This window comes from Photinus pyralis, unplaced genomic scaffold, assembly GCF_008802855.1.
Source record: "Photinus pyralis isolate 1611_PpyrPB1 unplaced genomic scaffold, Ppyr1.3 Ppyr1.4_LG2, whole genome shotgun sequence".
Classification (NCBI taxonomy): Eukaryota; Metazoa; Arthropoda; class Insecta; order Coleoptera; family Lampyridae; genus Photinus; species Photinus pyralis.
In genome coordinates, this window is record NW_022170403.1 from 40,932,131 (window position 1) to 40,952,888 (window position 20,758).

The 20,758-nt window shown below is 37.9% G+C and overlaps 1 protein-coding gene across 1 annotated transcript in view; it reads right to left on the reverse strand.

Annotated features, from left to right (window-relative positions):
• LOC116164010 (titin-like) overlaps positions 1-9,543 on the reverse strand; it is a 15,045-nt gene extending 5,502 nt beyond the window's left edge. Inside the window, exons 1-5 of the mRNA XM_031478138.1 lie at positions 9,167-9,543; positions 2,173-3,823; positions 1,892-2,121; positions 475-1,839; positions 5-387 (exon numbers count right to left, since the gene is read on the reverse strand). Of these exons, the coding sequence (XP_031333998.1) occupies positions 5-387; positions 475-1,839; positions 1,892-2,121; positions 2,173-3,823; positions 9,167-9,296 (3,759 nt within the window). The 5' untranslated portion in view covers positions 9,297-9,543. The remainder of the gene's footprint in view (positions 1-4; positions 388-474; positions 1,840-1,891; positions 2,122-2,172; positions 3,824-9,166) is intronic.
• Positions 9,544-20,758: the final 11,215 nt, after the last annotated feature.

Below are 20,758 nucleotides of genomic sequence, written 5' to 3' on the forward strand. Positions count from 1 at the left end.
AAGCCGATGTGTGGGCCGATCCCAGTTGGTTAGTGGCACGCACTGTGTATTCTCCTGAGTCTAAGGCGGTCGCGTGGATTATATCCAAGGCGACGAAGCCGAAGTCGTAGTACGTTCGGAATCGAGAACCGACTGTTATCGGTTTTCCGTTGCAGAACCAATCGACTCGCATTGTGGGATCGCCCATTGGTTCCAATCGGCACTCCAAGTGAATATTTCGGCCCTCGGAGAGTGGCTGTGGATCAGATAGTGGCACGACAAAGATCGGTTTTGATTTACACAATTCTTCAATTTGATATTCGGGTTCTACATGTGGAGGCCTCTCCATGCGTTGCGTTTTTTCGTACGCGGTCCTGTGCATGCTTCTTGTGTCAATGCTGGCGCGTGCTGTAATTAAAAGGGGTAGAGTTAAACAATTTGTTAAATTTGACGACCCACATGGTAGAAGCTGAAGACGAGAAAGTGGATACTTACTTTCCACCACCATGCTGGCGGAGAGTTGAGCTTCACCCAGCGCGTTTCTAGCGACAACAGTATAGGTGCCGCTGTCCTCGCCTCTCACGCTGAGAATATCCAAGGCGACATAGCCAAAGTCATGGTAGGTTTGTATGCGATTGGCACTCTCGATTAACTTTCCATTGAAGTACCAATCCAACTTCATGGTCGAGTCGTTTTGCGGTTCAACTCGCGCTTCGAAATGAGCGCGTTGTCCCTCGACGATTTTGTTCGTCCCTTTCAGCGGCCCCAAAAACCTAGGCTTTTGCGTGACCGTAACCTCCTCGTCCATTTTGCGAGTGTACCGTGTCGAGTCCTCCAAGTGCTGTATCTTTTGCAATCCGCCGGGATGTTGGGAATCGACGATTATATCCTTCTTGCTGACAACGCTAAGTTGCGCGGTGGTAGCCGCTTCGCCTAAAGCGTTGTAGGCGCGGCAGGTGTAGTTGCCGACATCGTGAATGGTGACGGCCTTGATCGTCAAGGCGACGTAACCAAAGTTGAAAAATGTCGTCATTCTCGAGCTCGCCTCTACCGGTCGTCCATCCTTTAACCATTCAACTTTCAACGTGCTGTCACCGGTGGGTTCCAGCCGCGCTTCAAAGTGTGCGAAACCGCCCTCGCGTATTCCGTGCTGGTCTTTGATCGGCGTTTTAAACTCGGGCGGTTGGGAACTCTCGGGAGTTTCCTGAACGTACTTGTGGTGCTGTTGCTGCTGGTACGCTTCCAGCTCGCCCACCTTCTCAATGTACCTTTGTTGTTCTGGTATTCCCAAGTCGCTTGTGACCGTTGAGCGCACGATCACTTGCAAGTTTGCATTACTGATAGCCTCTCCCATACGATTCACTGCCCTCACCGTGTAAGTTCCGGCATCTTCGGCACGTAGGTGCATTATATTTAGGGAAACGTAACCGAAGTTGAATATGGTCGAAATTCTGGAACTGGCCGTGATCGGTCTTCCATCCTTGTACCACTCCACTTTCATCGTCGGGTCGCTCACTGGTGTTAATTGCGCTTCGAAGTGCGCGTTTCGTCCTTCCTGGAGAGCGCCCTGATCTTGGAGTGGACGGATGAAGTGCGGTTTCTGCGATGAAGTCTCTTCGAGGCTATCGGTCCTTTGGTACTTTGAGTAGTCTTCGAGTTGTTGAATGTACTGTAGGCTGTCGGGGTGCTGACTCGTACGTTCGATTGAAGCGCGCGCGGTCACGCCGAGTGTGGCACGTGATTCCGTGGAACCTGTAGCGCTGGTTACACGGCAGACGTATTCGCCACTATCACGCATAGTAATACTGAGCAAGTCAAGCGCTATAAATCCAAAGCGGAAAATTGTTGTCGCGCGGGAGCCTAAAATCATACAATGCAATTTCGCGCCCTACTAACTGGTCGTAATACTCACTTGCTTCCAATGATTTTCCGTTGACAAACCACTCCACGCGCATCGTAGGATCACCTACAGGTTCGATTCTTGCTTCGAAGTGAACCTTTCCACCTTCCAGTTGCATTACGTCGCGCAAGGGAATGATAAATTGCGGAGGTGGATATACCCGGTCCTCTTCCGCCCTGGGATAGTAAGGTTGAGCGGGCTCGATGTGTTTGAGGTAGATCACCTCAGGACCAGGTTCGGGTCTACACAGAAAACAGTGAGCGAAATTCGTTTCAAAGTGCGCGTATACTTACTCAGGTTCAATAACTTTAGTCGGTCGGGGAAGATGTAGACGCCAAGGTTCCGACATAGGTCCTTGGGGTACTTCGACGAACAGACGTGCTCGTGTTGCAGTGGACCCGGCGACATTCTGAGCGGTGCACTGATACCATGCAGCATCCGACGCCTTGGCTCGCGAAATGTCCAATGTCGAGGATCCACTGTTGTCCGTCGTAATTCGTATTTCGTGACTTGGAGTTAATGGCACACCATCCTTCTGCCAAGTGATTCGTGGGGCAGGAGTTCCTACAGCTCTAGCGTGCAGAACTACCGGTTCCCCTTCTTTTACGCTAGTCGTGGTAAATCGTTCTACAAATTTCGGAGCAACGACCTGCTCCTTTTCAATAACATTCAGATTGCACTGGAAAGAGGTCTCTCCAGACTTGTTTGTGGCAACGCAAGTTACTATTCCGGAATCGTTACGTCCAACACTCGTAATCATAAGTGCGTGGTTACCAGACTCGTTTACGAGTATTTTGTGATTGTGATCATCAGTTACCTTGCGCCCGTTGATTAACCAAGTAACCTCAGGATAGGGACGCCCTGTAACTCTGCAGTCGAAACGTGTCATTTTACCTTCTGTAATATCCCGATCACCGCACACTCGTACAAAGTTAGGTGCAAGAGTCTTGGCCGTCTCCGACGGCTCCTCAATTTGGTGCACTGGGAATGTCGCATCGTGCACTAAACCTTCTTGGGTGGTTACTGGTTCGATAGCCAAATACGCCGAGGATACAATGCACCCTTGGGGATTCTCGGCTAATAGCGTGTAATGCCCGGAGTCTTCCGATTGGGCTTGTTTCACCCGAAGTGTTGCTTGATTGTTGGAGTAACTGGATTCGTATTTATTGGACTGCGTGATTCTTTGGCCGTTTCGGAACCAAGTCAAGCGCGGTCTGGGATTTGCGGCAACTTTTGCACTGAACACTGCATCGGATCCCTCCAACAACTTTGAGTTGCGAGGCTTTTGAGTTATTTGTGGCGGAGCTGGTGGACCTAACGATCTTTCCACCGTGGTCGATACGTGCACGTCGGTTTCACTTGCGTGCCTTCTAGTGATGGATTCTCGAAATGACACCTCGCGCAGAAGACGATATTCAAATGTATCTATTTTAAATTCCTGCTCCGTGCCGTTGGTGTAGAAAGAAGATTCTTGGTGCTTTTGGTATGTGGTACCGTGCGCAGTGCTGGTGGTCTTATGTTCGGAAGTTTTGAAGGTTTGTGTTTTCTGGGTACCTTGCTGAGCCATCGGGAAACCTTCGGGTTGAATATAGACGGAGCAAACCGCCTCTCCGTATTGGTTTCTTGCGGAACACGTGTATTCTCCTTCATCTCCGGGCCCGATTTGATAAATGGCCAAAGTGATGTCGCCAGTTTGATCGTTGTAGGAGATGCGATATTTGGATGAATCTCTCATTTGGGCTCCTTTGCGGGTCCACACGACTGTCGGTTGGGGTTTTCCAGTAACGCGACCGTCAAAGGTGGCATTACCACCTTGGGCGAATCTTGCGTTTTGGAAAACCTTTTCAAACATCGGTGGCGCTGCATTTGGACCAAATCCAATTTGTTGCAAACCAGCTTGATCTATCATGTGTTGCCCGGATACCTGCATGTGTCCTTCTTGAACTGTAAAAAAATAAAAAAATTAACATAACGCGCAAATTGAAGGTTAGTATATAGACATATCAACGCAAATCTCAAGTTTTGTTCGCGTTGTGTCTGGAATTGTTAAGGAACTTCATTATGCAACCCTTTGATTTTTAAGATAAATACAAAAAACCAATTGGCCGAATTGGTTTATTTAAAAAAATGATCTTTTGAAACATTTGTGCAACGCCAAATCCAAAATTTATATTTCAGTTTAAAAATATGCACCGGCTCAGCAGGTGATTTCCATTTCCCTTAAGTTTCTGAGTTTAGAACACCCATAATGTTGATGGCGAAGTGTGAAAAAATCATACAAACATGATGGAGAACCTTTTTTGATACATACAAAAAATTCATGTATGGAAATTCCATATGTATCGAAGCTATATTGAAAAGAGATTTTTTGAAATTCGTGATTCATTAAAATTAAAGTTTATAAAATTTTTTAAAATTTGTATTGGAATACACAAAAAATTGAAAAAAAAACAAAATCTAACTTAAAATCATATTATGTGAATCGGACAAAAAAAAGAAACAATGGAAGCAACCTTTTTGATAATACTTTCTTTATTTTTGAAGTTATTTAATTAAATATCCGTTAAATATTCAACAAATGGGTCGTTGACATTCCCGGAACAGATTTAGGCAAAGAGGCATTCGTAAACACAGGATCAAGAAAGACATTTCCAACTTTCAAAATATTGCTTGCTAACTTAAAAAATAAAATTAATCCAAAAGTAAAAAAGTCAACACAAAAAACTTAAATACATAAAGATGATTTAGTGAAACAAATTTTTTTAAATTTATAAGTTAAATTAAAATCTCATTTTAATGAGTTTATCAAAAATAGCTTCAAAGAAAAGCATTGGGATAATTGCCTTTGGCAAATATACCACAGACCTATGCAAAGCGATTAAAATAAATCAAAAAACTCCAATCAATGCTTTTAAGATTGCTTGAGTATTTTCAAAAACTAAAATTTAACTTAAAAACATAAATTAACAAGATATTTAACAAAAGTATTTTGAAAAAAATGTACCAAGTTTTTTCAAGATTTACATTCAAAAAACTCAGTATTTTACATATTTTTGGCTGGGCCATTTTTTAAAATAATTTATTTATTTATTTTTGGCCTTATTTTAAGGATAGCTCGAACTTAAATCCTTGACTACTAACTGAAAAAAAAAAGTTTTAAAATAAGACAAAGGGATAGATGGCACTTTTTTGCGCATTGAATTTTTTTTATCTCCATTAAAAAATCTCAAGAATACTGTAAAAAAATTTAAATGAAAAATTACATATTTAGAATTAAAAGTTGCTTGATAGTTTTATTTAAAATCATTGGAGATTAAGTTCATAATCAATCCTAAAACTGATTCAAAAAAGCGCATAACACTTTCAAAACTCAACTGATTTAAGGGACCGCATACTGAAGAAATTTTCCCAAATTAACTTCAGTTGAAGCTCTTTTAAAGTGTAACCTTGATATTTTAACAAAATGTTTACGAATTGGTATTGAAATATAAAACTCATCCTAAAGAAACGCGTGATACATTTTAGTAACTAATTCAAGCAAACCAATTTTAAAGCTATAGGCATATTTGTTTGTATTTACACTAAAAAGAATTTAAATAGGTAGCGAACGGGGTACTGAATTTTTTGAACAGAAAATTTAAAAAACCAGTCGTTTGATTATTAAAAAAATATATATAATTTAAAATCAAATCTTAACAACGAATTGAAACAAACAAATTTTAAATAAAGATATGGGCCAAGTTTTTTGAAAACAAAGTTTCGGTATCTGCATAACAAAATTTTTTTTAATCATCTTTGGGCGAATTTATAAATTGTTAATGAAAGGGATTTTGAGATTTTTGGAACCGACCTAAAAAAGTGCGATTTGGGAAAATAAATTTAAAAATCAAACTTACATTGCCCAAAAGACTACTTTTTGATTTTTGAATTTAAAATCAAACGACTATTTAAATAAAATTTATGAGAAGTGTTACCGAGTTTTTGGGAAATAGAGATCTATACAAAGACATTTTTTTAATAAATTAAAAAAGAACGGATCAATTTTAAATTTTTTAAAAAATTAAACCATTACACATTTAGAACTATTTTTTTAAAAATTCCAAAAAATTGAAAAATCGAAGAATGGTTTATTCTGCTGATTTTTACAAAACAAGACCTGGTATACAGTCATAATCATAATAATGAATATAACAAAATTCCTAAAAGCGTAAAAGCATAGTTTTTTTTGAATTAATTCAATTGGTCCATGGTCTTTTTCGAAACTACTAAAAATGAGTTATTCCTATCTTTAATTTTTGCCTCATAACAAATAGGAGGATGAAATTTGCCTAGATTTTAGGTATGCTCTTTTTGTTTTGTTTTGCAAAAATGTTTTCAAAATTCTTATACCACGAAGATGAAAAAAAAGTTGGACGAAATTTCGTATCTGATGCCTTCTCGATATAATACAAAAGCGTGTCTCCACCAAATTTCTTGATATTATACAGGGTGTTGCAATGGTACGTCGGTCTTTACTAGCTCATACCTGGTAAAAAAAATAAAAAAACACCTTTTGTGCAAATGTCAACTGTAGATGGTTGCGCATCTACAGAAATTACATGTCCCATTTTTACGGTGTCAATAAATAACTGATTTAAAAAAAAATATAACACCCTGTATATTTTTACTTGTTTCCTGTTAAATTTTTGGTTTTTTGTTAACGTTGCCATCTTATTCATGATCAAATGTATTTCTTAACTTCAGAATCAAGGTAGTGAGGCTTACTTATGATTGCAAAGTTGACAAAAAACCAAAAACTTAACAGGAAACGAGTAAAAATATACAGGGTGTTCTATTTTTTAAAAATCAGTTATATATTGACACTTATTGACAATAGATTTGCAAGGAGAGGTTACTAAATGACATGGAAATGAGTACAAATATAGTGTTCTATTAAAAAAAAGTTTATTGACACCGTAAAAATGGGACCCCCTGTACATTCCAAAATAATTTCTGTAGATACGCAATCATAGATAGTTGACGTTTTCACTAAATGTTTTTTATCAGGTACGAGCTAAGAAAGACCGATGCACTGTTGCAGGCCCTGTATATGACCCGACTAAGAAACTGAAAAAAAAACGCAATTATTCTGTTTACAATCTTTGGTGCAGACATAAACAAAGTAATTAAAAAAAACAGAAGATCAATATTTTTTGTTCAGTTTTCAAAAGGACACTAAACTGAATCAACATTGGTTGTAGAAAGTGACTAAAACAACTATTTTTTCTAAATAAACCGGATCGTTTGGAACCTACCCCTCCAAAAAATCTCAAACTTTGCTTTTCATCTTTAATTTTTACCATAACATATAGGATGATGAAGGGAAGGTTTTTGGAAATGCTCTTTTCGTTTTTGTAAAAATATTTTCTAAAAAAACAATACATTTTGGACCTGTAATCTAATTATTAAAATGTTTCTTTTGGTGCTTTTCTATCCAATTTCTTTGACAAGAGGCACTTAAAAAATACCTTTTCAGGTCAAACGATTAAAAAAAATTCAATTCAAAATTTACAAAAAATTGGCATAAGTTGAACTGTGCTAAAAATTGAAAAAAAATGCACATTTTTTAGATAATAAACACGAATTGAACTGAATAATTACCAAGTTTGCACTACAAAAATTAAAATTAATTAAAACGCCGCTTTTGTTTCAGTTGCTAATTAAAATTATGAAAAACATTTTAGAAAATTGGAATTGGCGCCAATTCAAAACGTTCAAAATGTTAAATATTTCAAGTATGTATTTAAAAAACAGGATTTTTTAAAAAGTAGGTAATTACTAATTAGCTATTTCACCTTGATATCAAGTAAGAGGAAAATTTGGATTCAAAAATTATTTTGATGCTCCCAAATGCAAGAGAAATGCAGGGGTGAAACAGGGTTGTCATTTGAAGGGGCAGGAGAGGGCCCTCGCCCCCGCTAAGGTATTAAAAAAATCATCAAAATACGCACGTATGGAAAGTATTCGCTTACATTACTACATAAAAAATGATGGTTATGACTCATCAAGGCAAATTTAATGTAGATGGCTTTTCAAAAGGTCTTTTAAATGTGAATTTTTCAAATTGAAAAAAGGGCGCAAATGCTGTACCGAAAATAGGCGTCAGAACTTTAGGAGCAATATTTGGTAATAGGTATACAGCTTTCCAACCACCAATTTCTAGTGTTTTTATGGACTTCAATGACATCACAGGTATAGGACTAAAAGTTTGAGTTTTTGTCTTTCATAAGTGACAAAAATTGAAAACAAATTATAATTGATAAACATACAACAAAACCTCCTGAAGTTTTAAAAAAAGAATCATTCGACAGTAATTTTTGGATAGTGAAAAAATCGAGGGAAAAATTTATCTATTGAAAGTTCGGCAATCAGTGGCCAAATGATACAGATGAAAAATATTAAAAATGTGTTGTTGATTGTTTCGGGAAATTATTTTTAACCGGTGACTTCAAATTTCTGCTGGCTTGGCTAATTCCTCAAATTAAAAATACGAAAAGATTTTGATAAAAATCGCCTTCTGTTCCAAAATCCGTTCATGTCACGCAATTACATTTTGTCACTAAGTACAGAACCCCAAAATAACGGGAGAATGTAGGTAGATATTCGGCATACTTTCCTCGACGGTATGGGGGTTCGACGCGTTCTATTTTCGTTCTTGGATCGTGTTACCGCCGGCCATTTTTGGAGCAGCTATCTTTATCTCACCAATAAAATCTGAATTTCAGATGTGACATGCGGCGCGCGATTGTGGATGAGATTGTGATTAATTTTTGTAAAGCTTCCCGTCGTAATTAATGCGCAATAAATAGTTGGGTTGATGCTTTTCTTTTTGGTTAATTGACAAGTTGCAAAATTTATTGGGATACTTTTGGCACGTGATGGTCAACAGGGTTTTAATTACTTTCCATTTGGACCATGGTCGAAAAAAATGCTAATGAACCGGGAATTTAATTTAATTTATAAATACGATATTGTTAACTGGATACATTTTTTTGGCACTCAAATTGAAGAGAGTTTTGGTTTATTTTAGAGGATGACTGCCAAAACGACTAATGTAATTTGGGGGCGAAAGAGGTCGGCGGTTAGAATTTTTGAGGAAGACAAGGCAAAAATGAGTAATTCTTAAATTTAGCGGAAGGGAGCGTTTTGGCAATTAGTTTAGTAGTCATCTTCTATTTATATTAAACACTGCAATAAGAAAACTTTACCATACAAGGAAAGTAGGGCAGTTTTTTGGAGATGGCTAACCTGTTTGATGGGTGGTGAACTGTCGAGTCTCCGTACGGCTCATTCTTTGCTGTTGAGTTTGACTTTGCTGAATCTGACTTTGCTGAGTCATTTGCTGACTCTGCTGTTGCTGTTGCTGTCGATGATGCATGTTAACCACAAAAATCTCACAAAAACAAAGCGAAAATTATAATGAGAAAAGCACAATCACTACACAAACACGAAAGAAAATTGTTCGTATAAATTAATTAAAAGTTCCTCTCTATCACTATTCGATTGCTTCCACGACTTCATTTAGCAGAAGTCAAGTTATCATCCCCGATTTGGTATTATCACCAAGACGTCGGTCGTTTGCGAATTGCGAGCGTAGAATGTTTTAAAAATCTCCCGCATCGGGACCTGCAGCACCTCGTTGGAGGGGCCTTCAGGACGAACGAACGTCGGCGTATCTATTTAAAGATCCATGCTATACGATACAGCTGCCGATTATTATGCTTCGACACCGTCCGACTTATTTACATTGTATAGAAATTATCCCATTACACATTATCGAATTTACGAAAATTTCTCGAATTTCGCGTTCGAATGCGAGCGAAACGAAAAATCGGCGTTGCAACGCCGCTGTTGCGGACGGAGTTTGTGCGCAGCAACGACTTAAAATTTGGCACGAAATATGAACACAATAAATAATTTGGAATGGGATGTGAACAATGTCTGCAATTTTTAAGATGATCTTTCCAGTTCAAAAATCATTCCACTCTATTTTTACACGCCAGATTTGTTTTACCTGCGCGAAATTGTTAAGGAAAGGCGTGAAAGAAGCGCCAACCACATGACAGTATTTGACAACATCTATTTTGATACACAACAAAAAAATTAGATAAACAAGCGGATATGCTTGCTAAATGATCTGGCGAATGATGTGCGACCTACGAGTTCGTGTGAGCTCTACGTGTCATGAATGAATCAGGGGCTTATAGAAATTGTTGCAGTCTGCCCTACTCTTAAATTTCCCAGATTTGTGAAAGTTAAAAACATGTTTTAAAACAACATGATATATAGAGTGTTCAAAAAAAATGGGACGATAGAGGCGACAAAAGCAAATATTTACTTTATTCAAATAAGCCGAATGTTTTGTTTGGAAACTACCCCTAAAAAGCAGTTTATATTAATTTTTTCTCGAGACTGATGGCACGTCTTTGGATAGGATATAGAGTGTGCGTCAGATCCCAGATTACGAAAAAAAATTCCTACCGTAAACTGGGATGAGAAAAACTCGAATTTCGACGAAATTTCGTTATTTCTTAGTCTGGTATCATGAACATGCTGTATCTGCAATTAGGTTTTTCATTTCGGGAAGATTTGCAACGACTGATTTGGAATTATCACTCGCAAAATGAACACTTTACTTTGGCTGACTTACTAAGGGACGCGCGGGAAAATTTTGATTTTGATAAGGGGAAAACTACTTTATATGACATTCTAAAATCCATAGGTTATAAATACAAACATAAATGGACGTAAAATTCTCTGTGAACAGAAACATCCAAAATTACATTTTTGAGGAAATTCTTGCAATACCAAAATTCATGTGAAAATATAACATTCGTATATCTGGGCGAAACTTGGATCCATTGTCCGAAAATGGGTACACGATTCTGAAATTAAAAGTAATCCGTCTAAAATTAAATCAGAAGGGGAGCGTTTTACTGTTTTGCATGCGGCGTCTTGTTTTGGATTTTTGGAAGGGTGTAATTTATTACAAACGTCAAATAGTAACGATAAGGATTATCACAAAACTATGAACGGGGAGATTTTTCAAAATTGGGTGGTTAATCAATTACTTCCTGCTCTGAACAAAATTCAAGGTAAATGTGTGGTGATCTTGGACAATGCACCGTATCATTCGGTGCAGTTGGAAAAATTACCCTCACGTAATTGGAAAAAGGATCAGATGCAGGATTAAACACAATGTCAAAATTGAGGGCAAAATTACCAAAAATTATCTTTGTGGAGTTTAATTGAACCTTTTAGGAAAGACAATAACAAACGTTACGTGACTGACGAATTTTTTAAAGAGAATGGGCACGAAGTTTGTAGATTGCCTCCGTACCATTGCCAGTACAATCCTATTGAAATGGCATGGGGGTCTGTAAAACTTACTACAACAAGCGTATAAATTCTCAGCTTTCATCCAAGGATAAGGTTAAAAATTTATGGCTTGAAGCTCTTTCAAATTGTACTTCTGACATATGGCAAAATGTTTGTAATCATTGTGAAAAACTAATTTCGGAAGATGTCCATGAACCTAGCAGAGCAAGGTCAGCAGAACACAATCAAACATATTGCATAATTAGGTGCTAATTAAGTGCCCTATTCCCGAATTAAATGCTTATTTTTTTAAAAAATTATGTTTTTCCAGGTTCATATGAACTCCGCAGAACACTACCTCAAAAAACCAAGAAAATGAAAAGTGAACTAACTATAATTAGGTGCTAATTAGGTGCTAATTAAGTGCCCTATCCCCGAATTAGATGCTCCTTTCTTTTAAAAAATTATTACATGTTCTGCCAGGTTCATATGAACTCAGCAGAGCACTACCTTAAAAACCCAAGAAAATGAAAAGTGAACTAACTAATAATTAGGTTTTATCTTAATTGTCAAGTATCATATAGCATCCTACGTCCCTTGCCCGTGCTACGCTTGCACTTTTCATAATTCAACGCACAATATAGCAATTTTGTTTTCGAAGTACGCCTTTGTAAAATTTGTACGAACAATTTTTGTAACTTTTTGCGTTTAAAGCAATTAATTAGCACCAAATCAAGAACACTTAAAGACGTATTTGTTTTAGTAAACACAGTGCCTGTCTGCTTAAATCATGTAAATAGTAAAAGTAAAAATAAAAAAAAGGAAGAGCACAGAATTTGAAAACAGGTCACTTAATTAGCAGCTAATCAGCACCTAATTATTAGTTAGTTCACTTTTAATTTTCTTGGGTTTTTAAGGTAAAATGCTGAGTTCATATGAACCTGGCAAAACATGTAATAATTTAAAAAAAGAGGAGCATTTAATTCGGGAATAGGGCACTTAATTAGCACCTAATTACCCAATATGTCTGATTGTGTTCTACTGACCTTGCTCTGCTAGGTTCATGGACATGTGTTAAATAAATGGGAAATATTTCGTTTGAAAACATCCACCTTTCATTATTTCAATGGAGGAATCTGAGTTAGAATCAGGTATTGATAATGATTCAGTTACTTCCAATTAAACAATGGTCGTGGAATAGAGGGGTTTTGGCATCAAAATTTTTGTTTATGACATGGCAAATGAATGGGAACACCAAACTCTTCAAAGTTCCAGAATTTAAGGAAAGATTCAAGGATTTTATCCAGAAAGAACTAGAGGTCACCACATAACAAGCTGGGACATGGAAAGGAATCACAATCCTCACCACGAACTCAGCAGGGGAAACACCAGTTAACACCCTGAAGAAGAAACAGTAAGCTACCCGCTGGAAATAAGATTAACAGAAATGTACTAAATCATCAAACAGCACAGACGGAAAACAAAAGACCCAAGGAAGAACATTCCAATGGCACCGTGGAAGCAAGAACTACACTCAAGCACAGTTAGGTATCAATGCGGTTGTTGAGGGCATCTCGGGTATGATGGTACTGACTTATCGAGCAGTGGTTATCTTCTGAGAATCTACACCACACATCTCCCAAAGCTGATCCAGCCCCAGACTAAAGCTGCTCGAAGTTTAGACCAGCATATCGGCATCTAAATCTGGCAACTAGATTTTGCACATTGACAGGAAATTATCACTTTGTATACATTTTGTTATTAAAGTTTGCTTTTAAAAAATGTGAGAAGACTTTCTTAAACCTACAAATAAATATCCAACTTCGCTGAATTGGGTACGCATTTTTGTGGAATCAAAAATTTTTCGTACCAAAGAACCGAAACCGAGCCGCCCGAGTGGAAGCCAATTTTGTGGAACAGGCACATTAAATCGTAACTCAACTAAGTTTATTTTGAGAGGTAGGGGCACTTAAGCGACGCATGCCCAACGTGGAAGCAGTTACTCTCTGTAAGTGCCTGTGGTAAAAGTTGCTCCTTATGTCTCGTATAGTGATCGAAATGCCGCATATCCGATATTGGTTTACTGTGTATGCATGCATGTAGTTCAGGCAAGATACTTGCTATATATATTGTTATGCGGATAGCACCTACGGTAATGTTAGGTCACTCTGTACGTGTTTTTAACCCTAATCCGGTTAACGTGTGTCCATCGGACACATTTTCCATTTCTGATAATCATATATTTATTTCTGTAGGACCTATACCCAAATGTCTTTACGACTTCCTCCACCTACAGATATGTTACAAAAATACCAACCTTGATTATGAATTGCGATTATAGTTTTTAAAAAATCTTACTTTTAAAATAATTTTACTTTATCCGGTCAACGTGTGTCTATTGGACACTTGGTCTTAACACTTTGAGAAGCGAGCGTTTGTGGTGTTACAAAGCGTTTGTTTGTTTTGTGAAAAGGTGCTTACGTGTTTGTTTATAATAATATTACATATTTTTATGTGTACCGGAAGTGTGCTACTACTAAGGTAAGGTTTGTTACTACATAAACCGTTTTACGGAATATCACGAAAGTTACAAAATTTGTTGTGTGATTTATAACCTCATTGTTTTTCAATTTGCGCTTCTGATGATTTTATTTATTAGATGTGAGAACGTGGTGATAAATTTTTTTTTTCTACCGTTCGTTACATCTTTTCAAACAAATAATAATTGAATGATATTACCTTATTTTAGAAATGGATGCCGATCAAAATAGACCGCTCAGTGATAAAGAGTTGCGAGAAATAGTTGCGAATTTGGCCAACAACATTTCAGACAGCGACCATGAATCAGAACTTGATATAGAAGACTCTACTGATGAAGAAAGTAATCACGAAAGCATAGCGTCCGAAGAAGATGATCTACAATCAGAATCTGAGAACGAAGAGAGTGATGCCTTACTCATAGAAGAAGAGTCGGAAATCTTTACTGCAAAGGATGCAACTGTGTGGTCTTCATCTCCCTTGCCAACAGGTCGCGTTCGTTCTACCAATATTCTCAAAGGCGCTGTAAATAAAGTGATATTGCCTCCTGGAAAGATACTTGAAGAACCATTAGATTCGTTTCTCCTCTATATGGATGATTCCATAATTGCCGATATTGTAAGGTTTACTAATAAGGAGGGAAATCGTGTCCGTGAATCCAAACCTAATCTCAAGTGGAAAGATTGTGACATTATTGAAATGAAGGCCTTCTTCGGACTATTGATTACAGCAGGTCATTTGAAACAAAATCATACCAGCTATGAAGTTCTATGGAGTGCTTTGTATGGGCCCCCAATTTTTAGAGCTACTATGGGATTGTCGAGATTCAAAAGTATCATGAGATTCATGCGATTTGACGACAAAGAAAGTAGGAATGAACGCAGAAAACGTGATAAGTTTGCGCCATTTCGAGAAATTTGGAACAGACTGAACAAAAACTTTGGAAAATATTATATGCCAGGAAAGAACCTCACTGTAGACGAGCAACTCATTCCATTCAGGGGTCGATGCCCATTCATACAGTATATGCCAGCAAAGCCAGACAAATATGGCATGAAGGTGTGGTGGTTGTGTGATTCCGAAACAGCGTATCCCTTGAATGGTATCCCATATCTAGGAAAAGAAGGAAACCAAAGAGCGCAAGGGTTAGCTGCAAAGGTGGTGGAATTATTATGTCAGCCCTTTCATCATACGAACCGCAACATAACATGTGACAATTACTTTACCGACCTAAGTTTGGCACAGTCATTATTTTCTAAAGGATTGACCATGGTTGGTACAGTCAGAAAAAACAAGAGGTTTATTCCTCAGAAGTTTTTACAAACAAAACGTACCAACTGGGAGACTTCCATCTTTGGATTTACCAAAAATTTCACTTTGGTCTCATATACTCCAAGGCCTCGTAAATTCGTTATTCTTCTGTCCAGCATGCATTACACGCCGTCGATTGATGAGACTAATAATAAACCTGAAATTGTCAGTTACTACAACAAAACAAAAGGTGGTGTGGACCTGCTGGACCAACTTGTCCATGAGTACATGTCTAAACGAAAATGTAATCGTTGGCCCATGGCATACTTTACTAGTGCCCTAGATTGTTGTGGAGTTGCTGCGTATGTAATTTGGACTAAGCTTTATCCCCAATGGAATGAGAAAGTAAACTACAGACGTAGGCTTTTTTTAACAAGTATTGCGGAAAGTTTAGTAAAACCTCACATTTACAGACGAAGAGAATGTCCTGGACTTCAGAAACGCACTAGGAAGCTGATAGACCAATTTCAAAATGACAAAGAAGTAGAGAGTGCACGTACTAATGAACCTGGTCCTTCCAAGAAACGACGTTGCCATATTTGTCCAGCGAAAAAAGCTAGAACACAAAAACAGATATGTTCGTTGTGCAATAAAAATGTATGTAATGAACATTCGACCACAAAAAGGTCATGCAATGAGTGTGACAATGTAGACTAAGCGATATATCTCCTTATTGTATTTTACGTAGAAACAAAACCTTGTTTACACTTTGTTTTATACTTGCGAACACTTGAATAAAGGAATTTGCTTTCATTTTGTTGAAGTAATTACCATCTCTACTATCTGGAGAGTCCATAAAACGTGGCAAAACTGTACTATTTGGAGTCTGGTATGCCGGTGTCCGATGGACACACCTTAACCTTTTACGTTATGAAATCGGGTTAACCGGAGTAGGGTTAATCGGAATGTAGTGCCTAAAGAAAAATTTGATCCGGAGGCATGGAAACGTTGGGAATTGTCTCAAAACAAAGAAAATAATATTGAAATTGATGAGGTTAACCACAATCCCGAAAACCAAAATAATCGTCTTTCATTTGAAGATATATTATTAGAAACCGTTAAACAAAGACCTTTATCCGCCACAAATCAAAAGAGGAAAAGAATTGCCCAAGGCGCTGAAGTTATTACTGCCACAGAGGTAAGTGAAAGGATTGAGAATGAAACCCAAAAGAAATTAAAACAGAAGTGTAAGAAAACCCAACCTTCACCAAAGAAAAAAGTCAAAACCAAAAAGTACAGCACAGAGTAGTTATATAGGGCCGATCCTAACGCAAAAAGTCACCAGAAAAGTTACTAAAAAGGTAGTAATGCCGATCCTAATGCAAAAAGTCACCAGAAAAGTTACTAGGATCAATTCTAACGCAAAAAGTCACCAGAAAAGTTACTAGGCTTGATCTTAACGCAAAAAAGTCCCTAGAAAGCCGATCCTAACGCAAACAGTTACCGCAAAAGTTACCTACTAAAAAAAGTAGTAATGCCGATCCTAATGCAAAAAGTCACCAGAAACGTTACTAAAAAGTAGTAATGCTGATCTTAATGCAAAAAGGCACCAGAACAGTTACTAAAACGTTAGTAATGCCAATCCTAGTGCAAAAGTCACCAGAAAAGTTACTTACAAAGTAGTGGGGGTGGCACTGGGATTATATAAGTGTACAATTACCAGCAAAAGGTAGATAAAAAATTTAACATGTCGTGGATAGCATATGCCGAGAAATCGTGGGTTAAAGCCTCTGACTTTGAAACGGCAGTTCAACGCCTTAGACAGCAGTTCTCGGCATTAATATTCGATGCCGAACATGAAGCTGTATATGGAAACGGCGAATATAGTGAACAAGAGTGTCATGATATTGCGAAAAGGTATGAGGTGGGTGAGAAGTTGTGTGATGAGTATTTAAAGTATGAGATATGTGACGCGTGTCTTATGCGAAAATTGAAGGATGCTAAATTGGAGGAATTTAGCAGCCAGCTAATGGAATGGATAAAAACTGATGACTCTTCATTCTCCTCCTCATCCTGCGATGAAAATGAAGAAAGTCAAATTTGCTGAGTCTCAGAACAAGACATATGTAATGGTAGCATGGCATTTCGCTTATTGGGAGGCCAGGAAAGGTCCATGGGAAACTGTAGCACTCGATAGAGTTCGTTTCCAGCGGAAGATCGAGCACATGCATGCAATCCTATCTCCTGTATTGGAAGTGAATCATCGTACGAAAGTCTATCGGTGCAGATTTCAAGGTCACCAGTTGGAAATATAAGGTACAGCAGCAAAAGTGCGTTCAATCAGTCTGATAGTGTTATTGAAACAGTTAACATGGATCTTAACACATTAAACAACAGAACATTCTGCAAGGCATTCAAAAATGTGAAAGATATGGAAGTAGGAGAAAAATTTAAAATTCTTAACATCGATACCATAAATACAAAATATGGTGATAGAATAGTGTTAGAAACCGAAAATTTCAAATGCGTGCTGCCATTACGATTTTATGAATACTTCAAACAAGATGATCGACTCAACCTTTTCAAGGAGTCTTTAACAAATAAGGATGTGTTTGTTACAAGCACCGGAATGGCGGGAAAGACCACTAATTTAAAATTTATGTAAATAACTAAGTAAATATGATTGTAAATAAATATGATATACATAAGAGTGTCTTTCATTTCTAAATAAAATGGACGTGTTTCATCAACACTGGTTCAGTCGTGCGATTGTCGCAGTGTGGTCCACTCTCACGAATCGATTAAAAAATCTATACATGTCTGCTAAAAATAGCTGCAATAGCAACTATTTCTCATGCACGTGTTGGTGTTGTAATGATAACGGAGATAGTTCTACACCTTCACCCCCAGTTGAAACAATGCACAGCAAAGCTATTGAAGAACGTTTAATTGATTGTACTGTGTACACTCTTTTCGACAGTCAAAATAATTCAAAATACTTAGAAATTGGTTATAGTACACACCTTCACCTTTCGCCAATTTTACGGATAGTGTGCGGGAACGTTTTATTAATGGAAAGAAAAGATTGGGAGACGCTTCTAAAGTGTCAAACTTACCTTGAAATGAAGTTTTTGAGATCACAAGAGATTGAAAGATCGATTGATTGGTCAAATGTTAAGGAAGATGAAGATATTGAGTATGAACAAAATTGGGAATCGCTTAATAGCAAAATCAAGATTTGTTATCACTGGGAGTCCGTAAAGGATAACGAGAAAATATTAAAGAGTGTAACAGTACAATGTGGTAATTGGTACTGCACGATGAATAAGAACGATATTGAAGAATTGTTTAATTTGAAGGATATAATCAACTATCGACTGGAGCTATTGGAATCATACGAGCTGCCCAGTTTCTATCAAAATATTATCGAGCAGGTGAATAACTACCGCTACTTTCGTAAAATGGAGTTTGGTGACGATAATCCCGATGATGATAATATCTACCGTGATATTGAAGACGTACTAAATTATAAGTGTAATGTAAATTCTCACAATACAGTTTGTATAATGGAAATTTTATACCATCGACCAACTTATTTAATGTATCACATATATCAACCTCAATAAAAACGTTTATGCATAATTAAAAAATTTTCATTTGATTTGATGAGTGGTTTCCTATAAATATCCAAACTCACCACTGCGTACCGACAATGCTCATTAGGAAGCGTAAGAGTACAGGTGGGAGCGGCTTGGTTAATACTCTTATAAACAAACTTCCAATTGAGCTACATATTCCTGGATATCAGTACTGCGGACCTGGTACTAAATTAAATAAAAGATTAAAACGAGGTGATCCGGGCATAAACCCGCTGGATATTCAGTGCAAAGAGCACGATATCAGCTACAGGGATAACCAAAACTTAGAAAGTCGACATCAGGCAGACCGCGTTTTAGAGCGCAAAGCTTGGGAACGCCTAAAATCATCTAACGCAAAGCTAGAGGAACGAGCAGCGGCTCTTGCAGTCGGCACCATCATGAAGGTGAAACGAAAGTTGGGGATGGGAGTTAAGGGGAAGAAGGCGAAAAGTAGTTTATTAAATTTGCGTAGAACTATTGCTAAGAAAATGAGGAAAAGTGGAAATACCGCGGACATAATAAAATCAGCTGCTACGGCAGCTAATTTGGCTGTTAGGAGATTAGGGGGAAGACGAAATGTGAGCGTACCCAGAATTATTCCCATACCAAAACAGGGCGGGTTTTTACCATTTCTGATACCCCTATTCGCAGGCCTTTCAGCAGTCGGGGCATTGGCAGGTGGCGCAGCAGGCATTGCTAAAGCAGTTAATGCATCGCGTGATGCACGTAAAATGCTGGATGAAACTTCGCGTCATAACCGCACGATGGAATCGATCGCTATTGGAAATAAAAGTGGTGGCGCGATGTACTTGAAGCCATACAAATCTGGAGGAAGTTTAGCGTTACATTTGAAAAAAAAAAAATTAAAAAATTGCCAAACCGACCGTTGACAGATGTAGATTTACGTAAACATGCAGCGGGTGTACCATTCTTTAGGGATGTGTTTATGCGTGATAATATGCCTATAACGTCATGGAAAAATGAGGCCGGTGTTATTAATTTAGATAGCAAAAGAGGGCCAGGCACTCATTGGGTCTCATATAAGAAACGTGGTGGACGGGTTTGGTACTATGATAGCTTCGGTAATATTCCACCGCCACGAGAAGTGATCAAATATTTTAGCAATTGTAAAATATACTATAATTACACGCAAGAGCAAGAATTCGGGACAACGAATTGCGGGCATCTATGTTTAAAGTTTCTGTATAAATAACACGTGCGACTATTTAGTGACCTTAGTCATGTCGATCACATTCAGCATAGAGGGTATTGGAAATATAGCCAGTCATGATTTCTATCCACCCATCGAACTTCCTTCGGGAAGAACATATGTAATCGGGGTAGTAGGTTTCTATGGCTGTAATAGCATAAGAAATATCCACTATGGAAACGACAAATTTTATTATAGGAAAGAGGGTGACATCGTCTCGCACGAAATCATAATTCCGCACGGCGCATACGAGTTGGACGAGCTAAGCGCGTATATAAAAGCTAACATACCCACTCGTCGCTTTAGTTTACGTGCCAATAACAATACGCTCAAGTGTGAACTTAGTTGCGAATTTGCTATAGATTTCACTCCAAGAGACTGCATAGGGCGCATGCTCGGTTTCGAATCGAAGATATTGGAAGCCAACGTTATACATAAATCAGCTTTAGATATACAAATAATTAAGCATACTAATATTCACATAGAGTGCAATCTCATTACGGGATCCTATCGTAACGGAAATCCTGCTAAAGTCCTTTATGAAATAGACGTCTCCGTTCCACCAGGTTACCGCTTAGACAAAATTCCAAACAATACTCAATATCTGGAAGTAAATATCAGCAGAATTAGCAACATAACCATAAAGTTGACGAATCAAAAAGGTGAACCAATAGATTTCGGGGACAGTGAGCCATTTACAGTTCGATTAGAGTTAAAAGAATATGGGGTTACGTATTAATCAAGGCCCACCGCCATCCTTCCTTAGCAGCACTATAAATAAACGATGTAAGCGTAAATCCAGCTATTCTACAGCGAGTCGAGACCAGGACACGTTAACCCCAACAGAAAAATACTTCCTGGAATCCATTGGTTTGAAAGTGCAAA